The sequence below is a fragment of the Catharus ustulatus genome, chromosome 10 (assembly GCF_009819885.2).
Source record: "Catharus ustulatus isolate bCatUst1 chromosome 10, bCatUst1.pri.v2, whole genome shotgun sequence".
Taxonomy (NCBI): Eukaryota; Metazoa; Chordata; class Aves; order Passeriformes; family Turdidae; genus Catharus; species Catharus ustulatus.
Window position 1 is genome coordinate 4,126,497 of NC_046230.1, and position 22,076 is coordinate 4,148,572.

General features: G+C 44.7%; 1 protein-coding gene across 4 annotated transcripts in view; it reads left to right on the top strand.

Moving 5' to 3' along the window:
- Nucleotides 1-9,352: 9,352 nt before the first annotated feature.
- The window catches only part of FARP2 (FERM, ARH/RhoGEF and pleckstrin domain protein 2), a 72,817-nt gene continuing 60,093 nt past the window's right edge, over nucleotides 9,353-22,076 (top strand). For all 4 annotated transcript variants that reach the window (XM_033069264.1, XM_042779619.1, XM_042779620.1 and 1 more), the window contains exons 1-2: nucleotides 9,353-9,404; nucleotides 14,112-14,315. In XM_033069264.1, coding sequence (XP_032925155.1) covers nucleotides 14,112-14,315 — 204 coding nt within the window. In that variant the 5' untranslated portion in view covers nucleotides 9,353-9,404. The remainder of the gene's footprint in view (nucleotides 9,405-14,111; nucleotides 14,316-22,076) is intronic.

Genomic DNA, 22,076 nt, shown 5'->3' on the forward strand with positions numbered 1-22,076 from the left:
ATTCCTAAACCAGGACAGCCTTAATTCAGCCTCAATATGGGGCACAAAAGGGTGAGATAACAACAATCTGCCCGGAGCAGGTTGGAAACAGGCTTGATCCAAGCATTTTCTGTATTTGGTCACAATGTTGTTTGGTCTGTCCATGTGGGTGTGGTGCCTAACTGCACATATTGCCATAGATGCTCCTCTGGGGAGTTTTTTCAGAGCAGGGAGAGCAATCAGGATTGCTTTGTTGCTGTGTTGTGGGATGCCAGTTTATGGCATGATAACATCAAAGGCAATGAGGGTCACTTGAGTGTTCAGTGTTGCTATTCAGGGAGAATAGGGAAGGATTATTTTCCCCAGGTTTTCACCCCTTTTTCATCCCTCAGGCCTGTCACAACAGCTTTTGAGAGTTTTGAATTCCCTTTGGATGCTAAGGAAAGCATGTTCTTATTGCTAAGTCTGCTAGGTCTACTCAGTGGGCTCCACACCATGTTCAGAGTCAGGACAGAGATTTTCTAGAGAGATCATTCAGGGATCTGTCCTAAGTGTCAACAGACATGCAGAACATGGGAGAATATGGGCCAGGTTTTGCTGAAATTGTCTGCTACAGTGGTTTGGAAGTTCACCCCTAAAAAAGTACAGGATCCTGTTAAAGTGACAAAATATTTGCAAGGAGAATGCTCCAGAGAGGAGCAACTTATTGCAGTGTACTGAGCCCTGGCTTTTATTTACTGGACACTGCTCCTCACTAGAGAGCAGCCTCTGGTGAGGAGGAGGAAAGCCGAGCAACAGGCACCATGGCTGTCTTTAGACTCCTTCCCTTTCTTTGCTCCTTCCATTTGGGATCCTGCAAGCTCCCAGCATTTTTTCTTGTATTTCATCCATACTTTCAGGGTAGCATTTTTGTAGGTTCCTCTTGTCCTGGTTAAAGTGATGGTGGCTTGTATGCCCAAATGTTCCCTTTTCTGAGGACAGCTGTTCAAGTTCACTCCCTGGCCATCATGGCTCTTCAGCAAAGAATGAGGAAAAAAGATCATTCAGAACCTATGATGTGCCCTTTTCAGGTGGTTTTGAATATTAGGATGGCTGGGCTGGAGATCAAATTGACCCTGCTTGCTCCCAGGCTTTCCTTTTGTGTGACACCTGGGGATGAGTTAGCCACACCTCTCCTCATCCACACTCTAATGACCTCAGAGTAAGCCTCTGAGGAGAAAGCTCTCCTGTGATGTGAGTGCAGGGGAATGTTTGGCATTTCATTAACGAATGCCACCAATCCCAGCTGTATTCAGAAGGCATTTAGTAGGAAATCCTTCCAAGGCTGAAAGAAATGAAGTTCAGATTCATGGGTTGTAATTTCAATGTCAGTTGAGTCCTTTGCTGTTTCTATCTCGGCAGACAGCATGAGTGCAGAGAAGTGCCTTGTTTTCAGGCAGCCCTCCTGCTCCACAGATAGTGCCAAATATTGCCTGGATCTTTCTGAGTGTTTGGGCAGGGCTAAGCACACCTCGTGTGTCTGTTTCATTGGCTTCTCTGTGGTATTCCTGCTATTTTATCTGGCTTCTGGGCCTTGGAGAAGGATTTCCATCAGGTTTTTGCTAGCTTGTTACACAGATTTAGTGGTTACAAAAAGAAAAAGAAAGAGAACAAAATATCTATAAACCTTTGTTTCCTGACATCTGCGTGAAGAAAAATGTAACTTTTAATGCCTTTTTGTGGGCACTTTGTAATAGATCCTGAAATGCTGCATGCTTTAGGGAAGTGTCTGAACTGGAGGGCAAATGAGGTGGTAATTTCTTGGAACGTGCAATAATATAATCCATGAAGACTTTGGGAAGAGTTGAAACTATTGCTTGGAAAGACTTTGTACTGGAATTCAGTGCAAAGGACTCCATGGAATTATGTGCTCTTCCCTATCTGCTGTTTTCTCTCAAGGCTGTGTATGGAATAGAGCACAAAGAGCTTAACACAGAGCTCCTGCTGTCAGAGAAAGCCGGAAAGAAATGCTTAAAGGATTCCCGCAGTGCAAGAAAGCTGTGATTAAAACATTTCATAACTCAGCTTGTCATAGAGATTTTCCCACAGCCCATGATTCCCAAGGGCAATTTCTCAGGAGAGATAACAGTTTGATTAGCAGCTTGTTGTCTTGAAGCCCTGTTCCTGCCATGTGTGCCACCTCTTCCCAGAGGTGCTGATTGAGGCTCTGGGCTGCTGTTCCTTTGGACAGCCCTGAAGGCATGAGGCTGGTAATGCCAGTTTACCACTGAAGAGATCTCTTCATAATCCCAAAAATGGGAGGTGCTGTCACCTGCTCGTGTGTCCTTTTATATGAAACCTTGAAGGGTGTTGAAACCAGGCTGTTGTCACAGTGACCAGGTGAGCACATGTGCAGTAAAGTTACATTTGATGTCATTATGGGTCAAGCCCAAAAACTGGGAATGGAAGGAATATGAGGAGGAAGAGCTTTGAGGAGTGCTGTGATGGCCAGACACTGCCAGTGCAGCCCAGACATGATGGGATCACCTGGGCCTGGCTCATAGCCACAGCAGGGTGTGCCCAAGTTTCAGGTGCCTTGTGGAGTTTCTGCAGCATTTAGCAAGGCAAGATCTGATGTAGCTGTGTGTTTGCAAGTTCAGTTTCGGTGCTTGAAATGCAAAAGGCAAATGAATTTCACTTCCACCCACAGGAATGAGACCTGTCAGTCCAGCAAGGCAGAGGAGGTGTCCAGCTACCTCAGAGAAGAGAGCAGCACATTTTTGGGAACCTACCCTGGTGAGAGCAGACACAACCCCACAGCCATCCTGCCTGGCTTTATGGAGCAGTCCCACAGAGAAAGCAGTGCAGTGCTCTCATTGCTGTAGGAAACACTGAACTAGATAGGAAAAGAATGAGGAGCTCCACTCTCTCTCCCAAGCCTGGGGCTTACCCTCCTCCCTTTGCAACCTGCTGTAAACAGTTCTGTAGAACTGATGGAGCCAGTTGTTTGTGCTCTATCCCAGCCCTCCCTGGCTCTCAGCTTTGCACATCTTGTCTGTGGTGATGTAGATGGTGTCAGGTTTAAGGCTCAGTTCCAGAGTGATCCACATTGCTGGACAGAAATTTCTGTTCAGCCCTGTAAGTCACATCCAGGAAGACATGGCAGAAAGTCAGGGAGTTATAAGATGTGCCTTCCATTAGCAACTTCACCATGTTGAGGCATCATGCCTAAAGTGCCTCAGCCTGGCTGTCCCCCTGTTTTTTATTGATTAAACAATTTGAATCTGGTGGGACAATGGGGAATCATTTCATTTTAAAAGCAGAAGCCAAAAATTTGTGGGGGAAAACCCATGCAGGAAGCATAGAAACTCACAAGTGTTGTGAAGATAACTCACTGTATTCTATGAAATAGGTAAATGTACACACCCTGAGAGCTAATGCAAAACACTCATTAAAACAGATCCTGTGCTGCTTCAATAGCATATTTATTAAAAAATAAAAAAGGTCACTGTCAGTAAAAGGCTTTGTTCAGAATATGCCTTGCAATTTCCAATTCCCCTGTTGTTTTAAAGTGTTTGATTTATTTTTACTTTTAAGAAGCTTTTCCATAAAGTAGAGCCCAAAACCTAAGTTGAGCTGCTCCTGTAGTAGTACTTGCTCTGAGTTCAGATTTTCTCCCCTGCAGAAAACACACAATTTGGCTCTCCAGGAATATTTCAATCTCTGTGAAAGTTTGCACCCAGAGCAAGAAAACTGGTTTGACTCTTCCTTTCCTGGCCGCAAATAGTCTCAGGCTGCTTTGAAACATGGAAGCACAGCGTGGCAGGGATGGATGTCCATGTGTCTGGCAGCTGGGCTTAGCTCAGGGGCTGTGTCTTGGCAGCAGTGGGACAGAGTGCTCTGTTTCCTGGCACAAACAGCTGGAACAGCCCTTCTGGTTGAGGGCAGAGAGGGGAATCCTCTAGTTTGTTTTGCCAGCAATCTGTGTTTGGCTGCCTTCTTTCTGAAAGAACTGAATGCAGCAAAGTTGGTGTTACTGACAGCCTCAAGTATGGTTTATCTGGCTGTAAAATAATTGCCAAGCTTTTCTGTGTCTAGTGTTTGGAGATCCTAAATTTATCGCTTTATTCTAAGTGTTCCATCCATGAAATAGAACTAGGCCTTTTTCTCCTTTATATTTCACTGGGCATTTGTGCATTTGTTGACTGAAGTTGATTGCTATGTGAAGATGAGATGATCTTTCTTGTCAGAATCTCAGATTGCAGGGGAGCAATGTTTGCTGTCTGAGGCTATCTTGTTCCTCTCCCCTCCAAACTCACACAGACATTTTAGATCTTTGAGGCATTGTTCAAGACATGACTGAATTGAACCCTTGTGCAACTTCTCTGAGGTAACAAAACCCAGGCTGATTTGATGGGCAGGGAAATGAGATGAACCTCAATGGAATTTAAAAAATAATAGTAATAAAAGGCAGCATGAGTTTTCTGGCACTCCTAGTTTTATTGGGGGGTGGTTTTCAGGCCTTGCTGCTTCAGACAAGCTTGGTTGCCCTCACTGCAGACATTATTAAGTGTAAGAGAGGAATAAATCAATATAATTACAGAAAAGACTATTTGGTAGCAGCTTAACATTTAGGCTGTTACAGTCATAGAATTAACATCTATCAAAAAACCTTTGGATTCAATTTAAAGCAAATTTAGAGGAATTCTGGGCATATTAGCACTTTTGTGCAATGGGATTGATGCACCACGTGGGGGCAATAAGGGATTGCCTGTGTCTCAGCTTTTACCTGTGGATAAGAACACAGTTGTCAGATTATGCCTGGACTTTTGTTCCAGTGTTGTGGCCCAGCAGCTCTATTTTGTTGCATTTTGTAGCTTGTCTATGCTCTTGATTTTTGTGCTGTGGCTTCAGAACTGCTGCTGGCTACAGACTGAACCTTCTGGGCAGGGAGGACGTGCTTGGACAAGTTCCCTAGTCAGACTGAGAGAAGCTGCTGAGTGAGTGCATCTGTGTGTGTGCAGGTATGAACATATGCTGTGCCTAATTTACTTGTTCTAATTGCCACCTTCACCATGAGAGCCAAGTTAAAATAGAGATATAATTATGAAAGTCAAAGTAGGTGATTGCAAAAAGGGATTGCAGCCTCTTGGGGTTTTTTTTTCTGCTAGCAAAAGTTTTTCCTGTACATAAGTACCCAGCCTGTTCTAAAGAATTGGTTAATAATGAGGGTTTAATTCCAGGTCACAGTCTAAGGTTTGGTGGACTTTGTGCTTTATAAAGGCCAATGTAATTAGAAATTGCAGTGTGTGTAGAAGGGCTCTTGAAAAATACTCCAAAGGGGAGCAATCTGAGAAGCTCAAAGATTTCTTTCTGGGACAAGTGCTAGAGCATGACTGTGGGGGGCAGAATTATTTAAGATTGTGAGTGTAAAATCCCAACCACAGAGTCTACAAGTATCTGTAGCATGGAAATCAATTGGTTTAGCAAGGTACTGCTGCTGCTGAGTGCCTTTGCCATTCCATCTCTGCCAGTAGAACAAGGTGCATTGTAACCATTTTTGAAGCATCTTTCATTGCTGTTGAGGAACAGTATTTCTGTCCTTTCAGGTCCATTTTAACAGTAAGTGAGCAAGAGATAATTCTGGTAGGGGAATGTACAGGTATGGCTGTGTTCAATCTTTGTGCACATCGTGTGGATCATATCTCTGCTTATCTTGCAATTCCTGTTCACCTTGAATCTTTTGTCATTTGCTAATGACAGCTGATGGATTGGTCAGATTTTATGATTTCACTCTTTTCAGTTTTTCTACCATCTGGTGGGCTGTTAGTACAGAGCACCACCTGACTAAAATTGCTGAAATTGGCTTGACTTTGCTTTTTAAGAAAAACAAATTTATGTTCTTTGTGACTGTGGGGTAGAGAACTTGTTAATCAGGGATGAGGCAGGTTGAGGAATGACTTGATGATCCATGCAGACCAGTCTCTAGTGAGATGTCTAAGGTGATGTGGGAGGCAATCCAGAGGATGTGTCAGTAAGACAAGGTAACTGGTCTCTGTCTGGTTCTGCTGCGCAGGCCATTACAGGCTGGGAGGTATTTGGCTGAACTCTTAAGGGCTCATACACTTCCAGACCAGAAATATGGCCAGGGTGGTCACTAATTGTCATGACATTTCATCTAACATGTGAACACAGTTGTGGAAAAGTGAGTTTTTCTCCTACGTGGTCCTCTGAGGTGCTCTGCAGGCGGTGTGATGTCACCAGGTCCTCAAGAGTGATGGAACAGGGAGTGATCATCTTGTGGAGAAAGCTCTCAGCCTTTCCAGTTAGTCCTAAGTGACACTGTACTCAGGCTTAGGTTAATGATGCCTACAGCAAATTGTTGAATATCTCCAGGTAGAGTAACAGATGGAAGAATTGTAATAAAAGTCTCTGGCTTGAACTAAAGTAGGACAATGGCAGTGAACTGTGTCAGTCAGGGATCTGTGAACTGCCCCAAAAAGGATTCTGGTGCTTTCAGTGACCCACCTGCAATGAAACCCACACCAACCCATCTTTCTGCCTTCATCCTTGGCATGCCCATGTGTGTTGTCATTGGAGTCCCAGTACAACACACTAGAGAAGTGAATTGGTGACATGTGGCCCAGTTCGTTTGGTGTACATGGTATAAAATGCTGGTTCAAATGTAAATATTGTATGGACGTGAATATTTTTGCTCTCAGCTATGCCAACTTGCTGCTGTAGACAGAAGGGAAGACACAAGGTAAGCATTTGGAACTGCTTCCCTTGTTATGAGATGGAGACCTCTGAGAGACAGAGCTTTGTAGTGTGTATTTGGAAAATACGTGCTGACAAAATCATCAATAGGTGTAATTTTTCAGTCTGCAGAGTTTCTCTTTGTCATGGTGAAAGATCAGAATAAAAAGAAGCTTCCCCAGCTGTTATCTTGGTTGGATAAGAAGTCTGCTTTGAAGGACTTCCTCAACCCTTCTCCAGAGAGTAATTAAAGAAAAAGATGATATTAAAGTGCAGAGAAAGGCTGATTCTAATTGTCCTGCTCAGGCCAAGAGGAGAACGTGGTGCAGATTATCTGTTATATTACTTGAGTGAGAGAGTTACACCTTGCTATCAGTTTTTATCTCAAAAGGAGAAAGTTGTACTTTATCCTGACACTGCATCCTTCCAACAGCAACAGCTGGCTTTCATGTGTAATGACATTCTTCTCCTAGTTTTGGTCTCTAAACTTCTTCCTACTCCTGTAAAGGCTTCAAACACTGTCTGGATGGCTGAAAAGTTTGATTTTATGGGTGTTGCAGAAACTCAGAGGTCTTTGTGGATAGCTGTGGAGAACATACTGCTGAGTCTGATAGAGGTAACCATCCACTCCCTCTTTTAGTTATCAAAATCACCCAACACCACGTCTCAAGCATGTTTTTTGTTACAGTTGCAGAGGATTTATTAAATGGTTGAGTGTATAAAACAGAGGTTCAACCTGATATGGCCCTTCCTAATTGTACCCTGTGGTTGCTCCATCCCTGGAAGTGTCCAAGGCCAGGTTGGATGGGGCTTGGAACAACCTGGGATAGTGGAAGTTGTCCCTGCCAGGGCAGAGACATTGAAACTGGATGGTCTTTAAGGTCCTTTCCATCCCAAACTATTCTGGAACTGCCTGATACAACGGAAAAGAAATTTTTTTGTTTGTGTGAGTAGACAGGTCAGAACTGAGCTGTAGAAAAGGAGGTGCTCAGGGTGAGGACAGTCAGACACACCGAACCTTTGTGCCTTTTCCTTACTGCATTGTTTCAGTTCAGTCAATTAATTGTGTTTTAGGTAAGCAATAAAGTCAGGGCTCTGGAGTGAAGCATAAAGAGCAGCAGCAGGGTGTTGATGTTTCTAAAGACTCTGCCACATCTGTAATTTTTGCTTCCTCTCCTGAGTGTGTGGTATGTGGCTTTAAAGTGATCACATCAGATTTGTTCTCTTAGTGGCAGCTGCTTTTTTGCACAAGAAAACTTTAGTGCTCTTTTTAGATGTTAAAGAAAGTGATTGAAGTGAAGATGACTCTGAAGTGTCTGCACTTTGAAGGATGTGAAACTGCATTAGCAGTTAAGCTGCAAGTAAAAAGCCATGCAAATAGGATACTGAAACAGCCTGTGGGTAATGAAAGCACTTCACCTGGCTGAAATCACAATTGATCCTATGAATGATGTGGTCTAAAATGTTGTGCTCACTTTTGCAACTTTCCTATCTATATTTTTTTTTCCTGTATCCATGAAATTCTTCTCCATCCACATCACTTTTTAAGGAGAACAAACCATGGGACATATTTTTTTAAAACCTTGTGTCTTTTGTTCTTTTGAAGAGATGAGAATGCTGCTAGTCAGGAATTACTCATTAAATTTGCAAGTTGCCTTTTGGTGAGTGAGAGCAATGAAGTTGCCTCCATTTGAAAGGGCTGTTCTGCATAATTTATGTGTTTTTTATTACCAAAAGTCATATGCTACGCTAATATTTTGTTTTTCATGTTGCTGTGAAAAGGTCAAGTTCTCAGAAACAAGATGGCTCCTGCATTTCTCATGCTATCGGCCAGCAATCCATATCTAGAGAAACCCAAGGATTTCTCTCATTCCTGTTGCTTCTTGTCTTGAAGAGCAGACTGTAGTGAGCTATGGGTGACTCAGGGGCTGTCAAAGGTGGCCCTTTTCAGGAAGAGCTCTTTTCCTGGCTGTCCTGTTATCTGCCAGCCTTGGCCTCAGCTTTAGAGCTGATGAAATCCAGACGGTGCAAAGATCTGTTTGTCCTGTGCTGAATTTCCTACAGTGTTTTGTTCTTGTGTGTGTCAGTGAGGGCTGGGCTGGCTGGCTGGGGAGTGAGGAGGAGGAGGATGCTTCTTTTGTGGTCTTCAGCTCCTTTGGCCAGCAGCACTGCCCGATGCCTCTGTGCAGCACCTACATTTTCTCCTGTTCTATAGCACTGGGTCTCTTTATATCCCCACTTAAAATTTATATGTGAAAAAATTACTGGCATCCTCCAGGGAAGTGTTACTCTGAGCAAATGAGATCTGTGGGGTGTACATGACGGATGTCTGGGGTGCGCACTGGGGGATTTCATGTCCCTCTTTTTGGGGTGCAGGCCTTGGGCAGCAGCCTGTGAGCTGGCTGCCCTTCAGCTTCGGATGGAATCATTCTTGTAAAGCCTTCCTCGGGTTGGAAAACCACCCTTGGGGTTCCAGTTTGGTATAAAATAGCCCTCCGAGCTCGGCGGTGGGGCAGCAGGAGGGATCGCTCCGTGCGCGGAGCCGAGGCCGCCGGGCCTGCCCCGGGCCCCGTTACCCGCCCGAGGGTGGGGCCGGCCCCGCCCCGGCTCCGCTGCCACTGGCGGGCGGGGCGGGCCCGGCTCGGGGCCGGTGTGAGCGCGGGCGGCGGCGCAGCGGGCCCGGCCTGGAGGTGAGCGCGGGGCGGTGGCTCCGGGGACCGAACCGAGCCGAACCGGGGCCGGAGCGCGGGGAGCGGGTGCGGGGCTGGAGCTGAGGGGGCTGGAGCGGCGCCCAGGCCGGGGGCTCGGCCCGCCCCGCCTGCGCGGCCCCGCTTCCGCCACTGCCGGCCCGCGGCGCTCGTGTGGGAGCCGGGCCGGGGAAGGGAGTGGGGTCTGCGGCCCGCGCTCTGCCAGCCCCGCCACTGGGCCTCCCGGGGCCTGGGGAGCGCCTTCCCTGGGGGCTGCCGCAGGTCTGGCCTGGCCGGCTTGGCCGCTGCTCTCTGGGGCTGGGACTGTGTGAGCACCCGCGCCCCGGCGCACCCCGTCCCCGCATCCGCCTCCGTGCGCAGAGTCCGGGCTGGGAGGGTCCTGCGTCGCGCTGGTGCTCGGCCGGAGAAGCGCTGCTGAAGCGCCGCTCACCTGGCAGAGCCGGCTGCCGACATGGCCCGCTGTCCCCGCCCAGCCAGCTCCCTCCGAGCCGGCGTGTGGCCGTGCAGCTCTGCAGGGCAGAGCCGGGAGCCCTCCGAGGCCGTGACGAGGGACGGGGGCGTAGGGAGGCACGTCGCTCCCTCTCACAACGGGGCACTCGGAATCTTCGCCCCTCTTGATTGCGGCGGTGGATTCCTGCTGCATCAGTTGGTGCCAGCTCAGTGGAGCGATTTAATGGCTTAGGGAGAAAGTTAAAGGAGGAGAGTTTTCTTTTTTGTGCTTTCTTGCTGCTCCGTGTGTAGCGATCCCCTCCCACAGAAGGCAGGGATCACCCTGCTCACACCTGGCAAACTGGCCTGACTTCAGATCTGCCTTCTGCATGGGTGAGGGATGGAACACGGATCCTGCCACTGACCAAGAGGCACCGTGCTCAGAGGAGCTCCTTTGAAAGCTGTTGGTATCATCCAGGTGTGCAGAGCCAGACTGAATCGGGCTTGAAGTAAGCTGGTGTAGTGGAAGGTGTCCCTACCCATGCAAGGGGTTGGAACATAATGGGCTCTAAGGCCCCTTCAAACCCAAACCTCTCTGTTACTGTGATCTTGCATATCCTCAGGTATAAGCTGCCTTTCCAGATTTGCTGGTAGCTGAAATAGCTGTCTTGCTTCTGAAAAATAAGTTTAGTCTGTCCAAGTAGGAGGTGAAACTCATTGTCACTTCAAAGCTATTTCAAAAAGTACTTTGTACAAAAAATAAAATTTAAAAAAAGGGGATTGTATACTGATACCTAAACTTTGTAAATTTTATTTTATTTACTCCTTCATTTAGAGCTGAGAGCAAAACTCATTCAGTCACTGTGCTTCAGGGAGCAGATTTAACTTTGGTGCCTGGTCCCAGTTTGTAGGAAATTATCAAGATAAACACTAGGTGCAAGCAAGTTCAGGGAGAGGCAATGCAGAGCACCAATGTTGTGGTAATATTACATTTTAGTTTTGCATTGTTGATATCTTGTTGTGGCTCACCCATGGCAGGAGGCTCTCGGTGCTGTGGGATGCTCTGCTCTGCCTGTAGAAATTGTGTTCTTGGAGCTTGCAGCCTGTCTCTAGTTCATTTTCCTCCTCCTTTCATGCAGTCAGCTCCTTGAACTGAAGTCCTGAACCACGACACTATCGTTTTTGTCCAGAAATGTCATATGCAGTCAGAATACTTAAAGCATGATGTGTAACTCTGGTGGTGAAACTGGAAATAGTGCTCAGCTTGGTTAGATCTCCTCTCACATTGGGTGTTGAAGGCTTGGTTAGCTCTCCTCACACACTGGGCGTTTTAGCTCTCCCCTCACATTGGTGTTGAAGGCAATGGGAGCAGGCCAGGCTGTTTGGGGATTGTTAATAGTTGTGATGGCACTAGTAGGGTGCCTTGGGAGGGAGCAGGATGTGGTACATGGGAGATGCTCCCAGCTGACACAGCAGGTCACTGCTCTTCTGGGGATCATGCTTGCTTCTGCACATTGTGTGTTCTGCCTAATGCTTGTTTGGCCTTTAAAATCTCAATATTGGCTGGCGTAAATATTTTTAGGAACATGTAATCAGTAGGATACGAGGTCAAGCCCCACTGAGTTCCCTTTTCCTGTTCCCACCTGTGGGGAAGGACTTTGACATGTGCAGTTTCTGTTTGATATGGCTTTGGTCTGGCCTGGCTGGTGACCAAAGCTAGAGAGTACCTAGGAGCTCCTGGTGAGTCTGGCTTTGGGTGGCCTGCCTGCCTTGCCTTGGGGAAGCAGCTGGCTCCAGCTGGAGGGGAGGCTGCTGAGCTCTCTGCTGCAGGGCTGTTCCTTGTGCTGCCTTGCATTTTTTTCCTTTTGAGTAACTGCAGTGTGTGTCTCTTCCAGGAGCTGTTTATTCAGAAGGGAATGAATGCTCCTGGAGCACTGATTTTAAGAGTGGGTGGTTAATAATGAGCCTCGTGAGGAGTATGAGTGATCCTGGGCAGCTCCAGCTGCTCATAGGCTCCTGAATGCCAATAGCAAAAATTTACTAAATAAGAGACACAATATCAAGGGTCTTCAGATGACCAAATCAAGCTCTGGTTTCTCTTCAGATTAGCAGTTAGAGGTGTAACATGGGTGTATCTTTCTGCTGAGTTTTGTTGTTACGGTGATTTTAAAATTTATGACCTAAAGATTTTTCTCCTTGGCTGTGTGACCACACAAACCAAGAAGTTTGACCAAAGAATACGTAGAAAACACTCTGAGAAAGAAATTTTTTGATCATTTGTTACCCAAAGCTGGGAGGTTGGGCTCTGGGCAATGTGTGCCCACTTTTAAGGTTAAGCTCATCCTTCATGCTGGCCTTGGTTTTGGGACCCTGGTGTGTATCTGGAGAACAGGTCAGATGAAGCACAGCTGAGGGAGCTCAGCCTGCACAACAGGAGGCTCAGGGGGAACCTTGCTCTCTGAAACTCCCTGACAGGAACGTGCAGCCAAGTGGGGGTCAGGCTCTGCCCCCAGGGAACAAGGGGTAGGACAAGAGGAAATGGCCTCAAGCTGTCTCAGAAGACATTCAGATTCAGTATCAGGCAAAATTTTCTTCACTGAAAGGTTTGTCAGACATTGGAACAGGCTTCCTAGGGCAGTGGTGGAGTCCCCATCCCTGGAAGTGTTCAGATGTGTGGGCACTTAGGAACGTGGTTTAGTGGTGGTGTTGGCAGTGCTGGGTTAGGGTTTAGATTTGGTGGTGTCAGACTTTTTCCAGTTGTCATGGTTTTGTGATTGTCACACTTTCATGTTGTATGCTGTCAGCTGGGAGGCTGCTGGTGTCTCTGGGTGGTCTCAGCTGTGCTGCTGGGGTAGGGCTCTGCAGGGGCTCAGAGGCCACACAAGGCTTGTGGTGGGTGTAATTAGGTGGGGAGGCATCTGCCTGCCCTTCTGGGATCAGTTTATCTCCACAGGGATCTACAAGTATAAAAATAAAACCCCCAAAACATTAAAATGCACTGGGCTGCAAGTGAGGAAGACATTTGACCGGTGTGGATGTGTGTGAGGATTGAAACATAAACCACCCCCAAGTAATTTGTGAGGACATGTAGGGCTGACTTCATTGAAATCTTGCAGCAGGCTGCCTACCTCCTCTGAGCACAGAGACAAAGCAGTGTTTTCAGGAGCTGCCTCTCTTATTTTCTGACAAAACACGTTTATTACAAAACAATAACCTGTCACTCCTTTGGATGTGAAGGCTGTCCTGCTGCAGTACCCACACATTCTGGGCTGTTGAGACACAGTGTGGTGTTTGGGTAATTCACACAGAGGGCCCAAAGGCTCTCTGTTTATTCCTGCTGGGTGTACCTGGCTGCCAAATGCTGCAGTGGTGAGCACTGAGCAGAGGCTGTGCTGCATTCTGAGCACACACCTCACCTTTGTGTAGACCCTACTGTGATTCTCCTGCAAATACCATCACTGCTCTGGTGGCATGGGAGAGCTGCACGGGACTTTTTCCCCATGTCAAATTAAACATTTGCTCTGCACAAGTGCTACCAAGCAAGACTCATGCTGTAGGAGTCAGCCTGCGCTCACTGGTGTCCTTCAGTGTAACTGAGATTTTTGCTCACTGATTTAACCTGGGCATAGCACAAATTTGCTAATGGGGTGAGGAACTGTTACTTCACTGCCTGATGAAGGCTCTGAGCTGCCAGCAGTTAAGGTTTTGCATGAGTCATCATTCTGGGGATGCAGGAAGTTAACAGATCTCATTATCCCGGTGTGCAGTCACTGGGATGGTTGGGTACCAGTGAGAGGTACCCACTGTCCTCAGTGCTCATGCTGCTCGTGGTAGGGGGCTCATCAGCAGAAAAACTTGTCAGAAACTAAAATGTTCATGTTGGGAGTGTAGAAGGCACAGGTTTGGATATCCCATTTCTTAACCATGCTTTAGAATGGTTAGTTTTCCCTCCTACTTTTTGTTCACAGCTGTTGGATTTCAGTCATTATAGAATGGTTTGGGTTGGAAGGGACCCTAAAACTCATCTTGTTCCAACCCCTTCCGTGGGCAGGGACACTTTCCACTAGACCAGGTTGCCATAGTTTCATTAACCTTATTACTGATTTTGCTAGTGAGATAAAGAGTGTTAAATAAGAATTCTGTGATAGTGCTTCAGTGGGCAGTATTTTCATAGAGCATGGCCGTGGAAAATCTCTCAGGCTGTAACCCTAACCCTCTATTTTCTTCCATGTTCCTACGTACTGTGCTTGCTGTTGGAAGATGGGAGAGATAGAAGGAACATACAGAATTCTGCAGACACCAGGCTCTCGTTTGGGTGCCCAGAAGGCCTCAGGAGTGAGTACCTTGGAGCCAGGACAGAACCTCCTGACTGCCATGGCATCATCGCCTGCCAAAGCGCACGAGCGCGACCTCCCCATCAAAATAAAGATGTTGGACAACACAGTGGAAGTATTTGTTGTTGAGGTAAGAAATATTTAAGTCTGGTTTCAAGTACACTGAGCTTCTGATAATTTAGAGCTCACAGGGATGTGCCTCTGTAGAGAGCTGAGACATTGTGAGGCAGTATCTGAATGAAGGCTTCTGTTGGGATTTTACCTGCTTACAAGTACTGATATCAGTTGCATGGCTTGTTTTTTAAAATCTTTTAAGTATAACAGATGTTTTGTGTTTTTAACAGACTTTAAATACAAACACATACTGTAAGGAGAGACTTTATTTGTTGTTTGGGGAAACACCAAATGTCTGCTGCCAAAATGTTCTTGCTTCCTGAGCCACAGGCAGCTTTGTCAATTTGGCAGCTGGGAGAGCAGAAGAGCTTTGCCTTACTGATTTATATTAATTATTTTAATGGTTTGTATCCTCTCCAAGTAAACTTGCTCCTATTTGAAAGTCTTTACTTGCCAGCACATTTTAGCAGGGATGCACCAAAGCAGTGTCAGTTCAGTGTTTCTGAAAATGTTAATTTAAAAGTATGCTTGGGGAAATTTGCAATAAGACATAGAAGACACATAAAAATTAGGGAGATTCTACTCTGAAACATTTTTTGTTCTTCCAACTCTTGTTACATTTTCAGCATTAACCTCAGAGTTTAATTCTAGTTTGTCTGAGATACGTTGTTAGGAAACAACTGTGTTGTATTGAAGATACTCAGCTATCAGATATTCTGCATTGGTATCAAACTGTAATCAGTAATTTATAATTAGCACTTGGACCCTCAGTTGGTTGCTTAGACTCAAAAAGGGTTCTTCAAACAGAGTGAAAAAAATCTGTGGAACTCTGAAGAAATAGTGGATTTGGGGATGACTTCCACAGATTCTGTCCAGCTATTCAAGTCTCAGACATGAAATCTGGTTTGTTTTTTTTTTAAAACAGTGAGGCTGTGCCTGTATCCTTCCACTTGAGCACACAGTGTCTGGTACTGCAAACCCACCCATCCCTCATGTACTGCATAGAACACAAAAGCCTCTTTTTTTCTCTTTACATTATGTTAGAATATTTTTTTAGAAAATCTGCTGACTTTGGGTCTTTGGAAGGATAATTTTATTTATTTTTCCAAGTTGATGTAGATGGTGCTTTTGTGTTTTGATTCAAAAAAGAAGGAAAAACCCTAAGCAACACCCTCAGCTCTGTAATTTTGAAAGTCAGTGCAAGGCCAGGTTTATGGGACTTTCAGCTGGTTGTGTTGTGTGTGTTTCCCATAATTAGGAGCTATCTTTTTTTTTTTTAACCTGCAAAACTCTCTCTGATTATGGCACTCATAGAAACACACAAATTCGGGCACTGAATGCTGAGGCCATAACTAATATTGTGCTGCTTTTCTTTATGAGATCAGTTGGAACTGAAAAACTTAGAAACCTCGTGCCTGATACTGTGAGAGATGAGGAAGAGGGGTCAGCCTTGGGTCAGCTTCAGAGCATAGAGCACAAAAAGGTCCAGAGTCAGCAGCTGTGGCATTACAGTCCAGCTAACTCTGCCTCCATTGCTTTCAGTTTTGGCTAAATAAGGTAGCAAATGATAGAGAACAGGCATGAGGTATTAAACTGTGACCCTCTGCCTGATTTCTTTGGTGAGCTGTTGGGATAGCAGGAGCTGCTGACTGCTGTTTGTCATGGAAAATGGGAATTTTTCACTTGGGATTGAGGGCAGGAGTTAGGAAAAGGCAGTGACATTGCTGAATGGGTGGTGTGTGCTAGCACAGTCATTTTTCAAAAAGCAGTTAGACAAACTGGTGGCCAAGCAGCTATCCTAGAGGAGTGGAGGTTCAGATTACTCTTGCCCACTTCTTTTTGCTTTTGTAATTTTTGTCACTAGATGTGAAAACAAGATGTGATGTTGTGAAGTTTGTGTTTGATTCAGGTCAGCAGTAGTTTGTTAGTGCAGTGGGACACAGGACTGCAGGCACTGCCTGCTCAGGGAGGTGTAGGTGATGGCAAAAGATGGTTGGGTTTTGTTTTTTTTTCCCCATTCAAATTATTTTCTCTTCTGTCTGTAAGAACGATGGCAAGTGAATTTTTAGTGGGGGAAATGGTGTGTCAATGGAAGGACAGACTGAGTGTAGGATCAGCTCCTGGAGAGACCATTCCCTGTGCAGTGTGGGGGGAACCTGATGCTATAGCTCTGTTTGTTGCCCTCCTGCCTAGAATGAGCCTCAGTGTTTTTAACCATATGGGATAAACAGACTAGCCACAGTAACAACTTAATCCAAGCAGCTTTACCCTGTTGGATCCCTTCCTTTCTCCAAGATGTGTTTAAAACAGTTGCTTCTTTCCTGGCAGGAGTTGGTGGTTGCCCTCCTTGGTAGCCCACTTGACTTTTTAACTTGCCAAAGAGCAAGAAAAGAGACTGACAGAGATGTAACAGAGAACAAAATGGGGAAGAGCAGTATTTGTGTTACTGGTGTAGCTGGAACAGTTAGCTTAAAGTTCCACATAGCTACATTCTACCACCTTTCAAGTCCATTGTCTCTGTCCATTTTCTACTTCTGTTTCATAAGGTTTGATTTTTCAGTAGGAATCTTATTAATTACTGAGAGGGAATTACTCTTTAAAATATGTTGGGCAGAGCCTTTCTCCAGTGAATCTGATTTGAGTGTTAAGGGATGGAGAAATACTCAATGTTTTCTGGAGTTTAAAAAAACTGGAAATGGGCTATTTATGGTTTCTCCTTTCCCTTCCAAAACAGAAGAGAGACTGAAACATCCATTCAAAGCTAGGCTGCAATATTCATTATTTTCATGAGTTGTTTTTTTTCCCCCCTTTTTACAGCCAACTTGTTTAGTCAGCCCAAATCTTGCATGTGCCATTTCATGGGGTACCTGGCCTCTTCTCTCCAAGCTAAGTCTCTCCAAAGGGTGGCTTTGCAGACTACAAGATGAATGATTGGCAAATTCAATTTAGTTCAGACTGTGGGCACACTTCAAAGTAATCAGTAGAAGTTCTGCCAGCTTTCCAGATTTTCTGAAGAGATTAAACTTGCAGGCTTTTGATCAGCACAAAAATGTGGCAGACTCTTAAGTAGAAGGGTCTGGGCTGGGTTAAATTGACCAAAATGACATTTAATGGAATTGCTACCATCATACGATGTTTAATATTTGGTCTGTGTGTTGTTGCTTATGTAGGAAATTCGTGTCATTTAGGAAATTCTTTTGCATGAATTATGCTGTATGCTCTGAGGAAGTGCCTCAGAAAAAGTAGTTTATATTACTATGCTTCAAGTTTACTGAATTGTTTGAGGAGAACTTGGTGCTTCTTCAATGGCATGTACTTCCTCTTCTCCTTCTGCTTGGATGTCAAATGATTTTTGGGAGTCAAAAATATTTGTACATTTTATTATAGACTCTGCCTGCTGTACTCTAAGGAAAAATTTAAACTAGATTTTTTTTCTTTTGTTTCGGTTGTTCTGAGAACAGAAGTCTGTTCTTTTTAATTTTTCTTTTTTTATGTAATGGAGTAATGATGTTCTGCATCCTACCATGCTGTCAGAGGTGTCCCTCTCCCTCCTATCGAGGAGTTGCTCCACTCCCCTGCCATCCTTGAGAACAGGCTAGTTAGATAAGATTATACTGTAATTCCCCTCTTTATTTTCTTATTAATTACTGTCCTCTCACTACTCTTGTCTACCTTGGTGTTCATTGATGCAATGATGCAAAACCATTATATTACTACAAAACCAAATTGGTTTATTCTCTACTAAGCTGGAAATGTGTGCTTGATGATTACTCTGATAGTGATAATGTCTTTGCTGGGCACTTCCTTGCCTTATTGGAATTGATAAATTGCAGAAATAGAGGTGCCAAGCTGGTCTCCATCCGTGTGCTTAGAATGGGATAGAATCACTCTGGTGGTTCTGGTTTCTGTGCAGTTTGCAGTTGTCTATGATTGAAAAGGTGCCATGAAAGTGGCTTCCCCTTGGGTACCTGTTGTTTTCAACCAGCCATTGGAGGCCATGAAATCAGGAGCTGGGCTGGGGCTGCAGGAGGTTTTTGGGATGGCAGAGGAAGCAATCTGACTGCAATATCCTTCCCATGGTTTGGAGAGAGCTTTTCCCACTTGTGCACACAGCAAAATGCTGCTCTCAGCAGCTGTGTTTTGGTAGCATTAGTGCCCCCAAGAACTTTCATGGGGATGATGCAGAAATGCTGCAACTTGTAACTGCTGTTACTGAACACTTTTAAGTAAGAAATAAGTGCATGTTAAAAACTGTGGGCACTGAAAAGCACTTGCTGTGTGCAGCGAGGAGCTCTGGGCACTCTGCAGGTGGGACAGGCAACCCAGTCCCAGTCCTGCCTCTGCCTTGCTCTCCCTGTGCCTGCTTAGACCTTCCTTCCTTTTCCTCTCTGTGCTGTGAAAGTATTAACAGCTTAAATATGTGAGGAGTCAAGGGATGGTCTGCTGCTGAATCCTATTAAGTGCTGTGCTGGAGGAATCGAGGTGCTGTTGGTCTGTTGCTCAGTGTTTTTCTTCCCTAGCCAGGAAGAAATAGTCAAAATTCCAGAAAGAATCATAGCCAGATGTTTGTCGTTGCTTCAGTTTGAGTCTCCTAAATATGGCAAATAAGCTGCCTTAGGACTTATTTTTATCTGACCTCAGAAGAGAAAGTTAGTAATTCACTATTTTAAATTTGCAATTATTGTAGGGTTTCAAAAGAAGGTAACTAAAGCTTTGCATTTTGTGTGCTGTTTGATTCCACTCTATATTTTTTAGGCCTGTTATTTTGTGTTTGGAAGCTTGACTTTTTTGATGCTATGTAGGAATGTGGTATTGGGTGGGGAAAGGTGAAACCACAGCCATTTTATTGACAGACATTTAGAGTGTGTATTTTGTTCATTTGAGTGTTTTTTGGTTGTATGTTGTTTTTTAGGAAAAATGTGAACTTAAATTATATAAACCAAAATTATTATTTTATAGTTCTCTTGGCCTTAGGTGTCGTATTTTATGTAAAGAAAATTGAGTTGCATTGCTGTAAAGAAAAACCAGTCTGAATATCCCTGTACAAAATGTTGATTATGTGCACACATCTTAGAAACCATTTAGGAAAATAGTGATCAAGTGTTATTACAGTCCTTGAAATATTAATGTAGTGGATTGAATTTCCAACAGTTTGCATGACTAGGCAGGTGTTGGTTTTTGTTTTCATAATCTATTGATGTAGGATAGTTAAAATCTGAAATCATCTTATGCCATTCAACCAAAATGGCTGTAGGAAATGCTGTATTCCACAAAAAACCAAAAAATAAGAAGTCCACTGGAAACATTTTAAACCTTTTTTGAGCGTGGATGACATTCAAAGTTGGGCCCACAGATGGGTATGTAATTCTATAAAATATATGGAGCCTGAAAGGGAAGAAAACCCAAAGCAAACCAAGAATCAACCCACAGGCAGCTAACAACAGCTCCTGAAGTTCAGTGTGTTAAGAGGCACATCAGAGAAATTGTAGGTTTGTGCCTGCTGGAAAAAGGGACTTGAGTTGAGCAAGGGTCATTGTACTCTCAGGGTTCACAGCAGCACAGACTTGGGGATGTGCATTTAGCTAAACAGGGTTGCAAAAGCACACCTGTGTGTCAGCCCTTTCTCCTTGCAACCAAATTCATGTTTGGAAAGGGCAGCATTGCCTACCTGGGTAAGAGAGGGACTGTATACATTGAATATTAAAAAAGGTGTTCCATGGTGGCAGTGCCTAGTGTGTGAGATTTACTGTTCAAAGCTGGAGTGTTGGATATGGGAAGGGGATAGGGCCCTCTCTCTGACAGAACAGTCATTCATTAATAAAAACAAGAATTAGAAGAGGGAAAAAAGGCCCTAAAGTTTTGTAGAGACCATTAGAGCTGTCTGACATGTCCTACAACTGAAATAATGAAGGAAAAGTGTTGCTGTGCTCTCAGCCCTCTTCTCAGACAGCCTGAAGCAAGGGGTGTAGGAAACTCCTGGTGGCAAGGGGGAAGTAAAAACAGCTTGGCCTTATCTAATCTGGCCTATAGGTATTTATTAACCCATCACTGTGTTATCAAACCTCTGCTCAAAGTACACTGGGGAGTGATGTTAGGACAGCTGGTACAATTTCAGTTTTGCACAAAACAGAAGGGAGTTTTGGCCTTTTCTGTAAAAATGCCCAATTTGTATTTGCCTTTTGTGCAAAGAGTCTGTCATAACTGTCTTCTAGATGTTTTAACCTCTTTCCTTTGGGCAGATTTCCTCAAAGCAGTGTGCCAGCCTGGAACCTAACACCTCACAGGGGAAGTGCAGTACCTGACTGCTGTAACCCCTCTGCTAGGAGAGAGGGCTGGGAGAATTGGGATTGTGCAGCCTGGAGAAGGAAAATCTCTGGGGAGACCTTAGGGTGGTCCTTGAGCACCTGAGGGGGCTCCAAGAAAGCTGAAGAGGGGCTTGGGACAAGGTTCTGGAGTGACAGGACAAGGAGGATGGCTTCCCACTGCCAGAGGGCAGGATTAGATGGGATATTGGGAAGGAATTGTTCCCTCTGAGGGTGCTGAGGCCCTGGCACAGGGTGCCCAGAGAAGCTGTGGCTGCCCCATCCCTGGAAGTGTCCAAGGCCAGGTTGGACAGGGCTTGGAGCACCCTGGGATAGTGGAAGGTCCCTGCCCATGACAGAGTGTGAGACTGGATGATCTTTAAGGTCACTTCCAACCTAAACCATTCTGTAATTCTAGAAAAACCCAGATCAAATCTGGTGAATGTGGTCATGGATGGTGATTTTGAGGAAAAAACATAATTAATGGAGAAAGACTTGCAATTTTAGTGAGGTGGGGTTTTTTTAATGAGCAGATGAAAATAAATGACTTAAAAATACAGACTTTTATTTATATGCATATACATGCATATGGAATGAAGCTGTGCAAGGTCCCAGAAGCACCTACAGTCTGTGTAGAGTGGCCAGGCCTGTCCAGGGGAATGACTGTGGAAGAGTTCAGGGATTTATGCAAGTAAAAAAGTTTAAGGGGAAAAAATTGAGATCAGTGTCCTGACTTCTTGTTCCTTCTCTTTATTAGCTTGCATGAATCAAGGAGGTGCTAGGACTTTATGGTATGAATCTGAATTTGGGATGAGCTGCCCCAAAGCAGCTCCTGTCTGTGATGCTGTCACTGTTGTCACCTGGATGTTCAATTATTAACAAGCAGGAGTTTGGTGCCAAATCATCCTGCAGTGTTAATTTATGTGACTTCTTTCTTCCCCAAGTAGTCTACAGCAGTTTTATTTCAAGTAGTCCAGTTATTTCAGCACAGCACCATTTCTAAAAACTCAGGACCATTTTTTGTCTCTACATGCTCACTAGCTAATATACATTTTCCAGTCTCATTCACATCATTCCCTCCCTTTTGGGAATGTTTTCCCATATCAAGCAATTGTTGTTTTCCTACTTTCAGGCATCCAGCAAGTCTAACCACTCTGGAAAAGCTTGTTTGTTGGGTAGAGCTGGTTCAGTGCTGTGACACTGCCTTAGATGATCCTTTAAATGATCATCATTTTAAAGCCAGCCTTAATTAAATGAGCCAGAGGCTTCCATTTCTAGAATAATTTGTCTGGCTGTGGATTCTGCTTAAAAAAACCCTGACAAAACCACATCAAAACCAACCACTGAAATCTTAGGACCAAAAAAAAAATCATGGGGAGGGAGTCTTAGAATTTTATTTTTTTTTTCCTAAACAAAAAATATCCAATATGGACTGTAATAATGGAACTTAAAATAGCGACGAGATTTTTTATTTG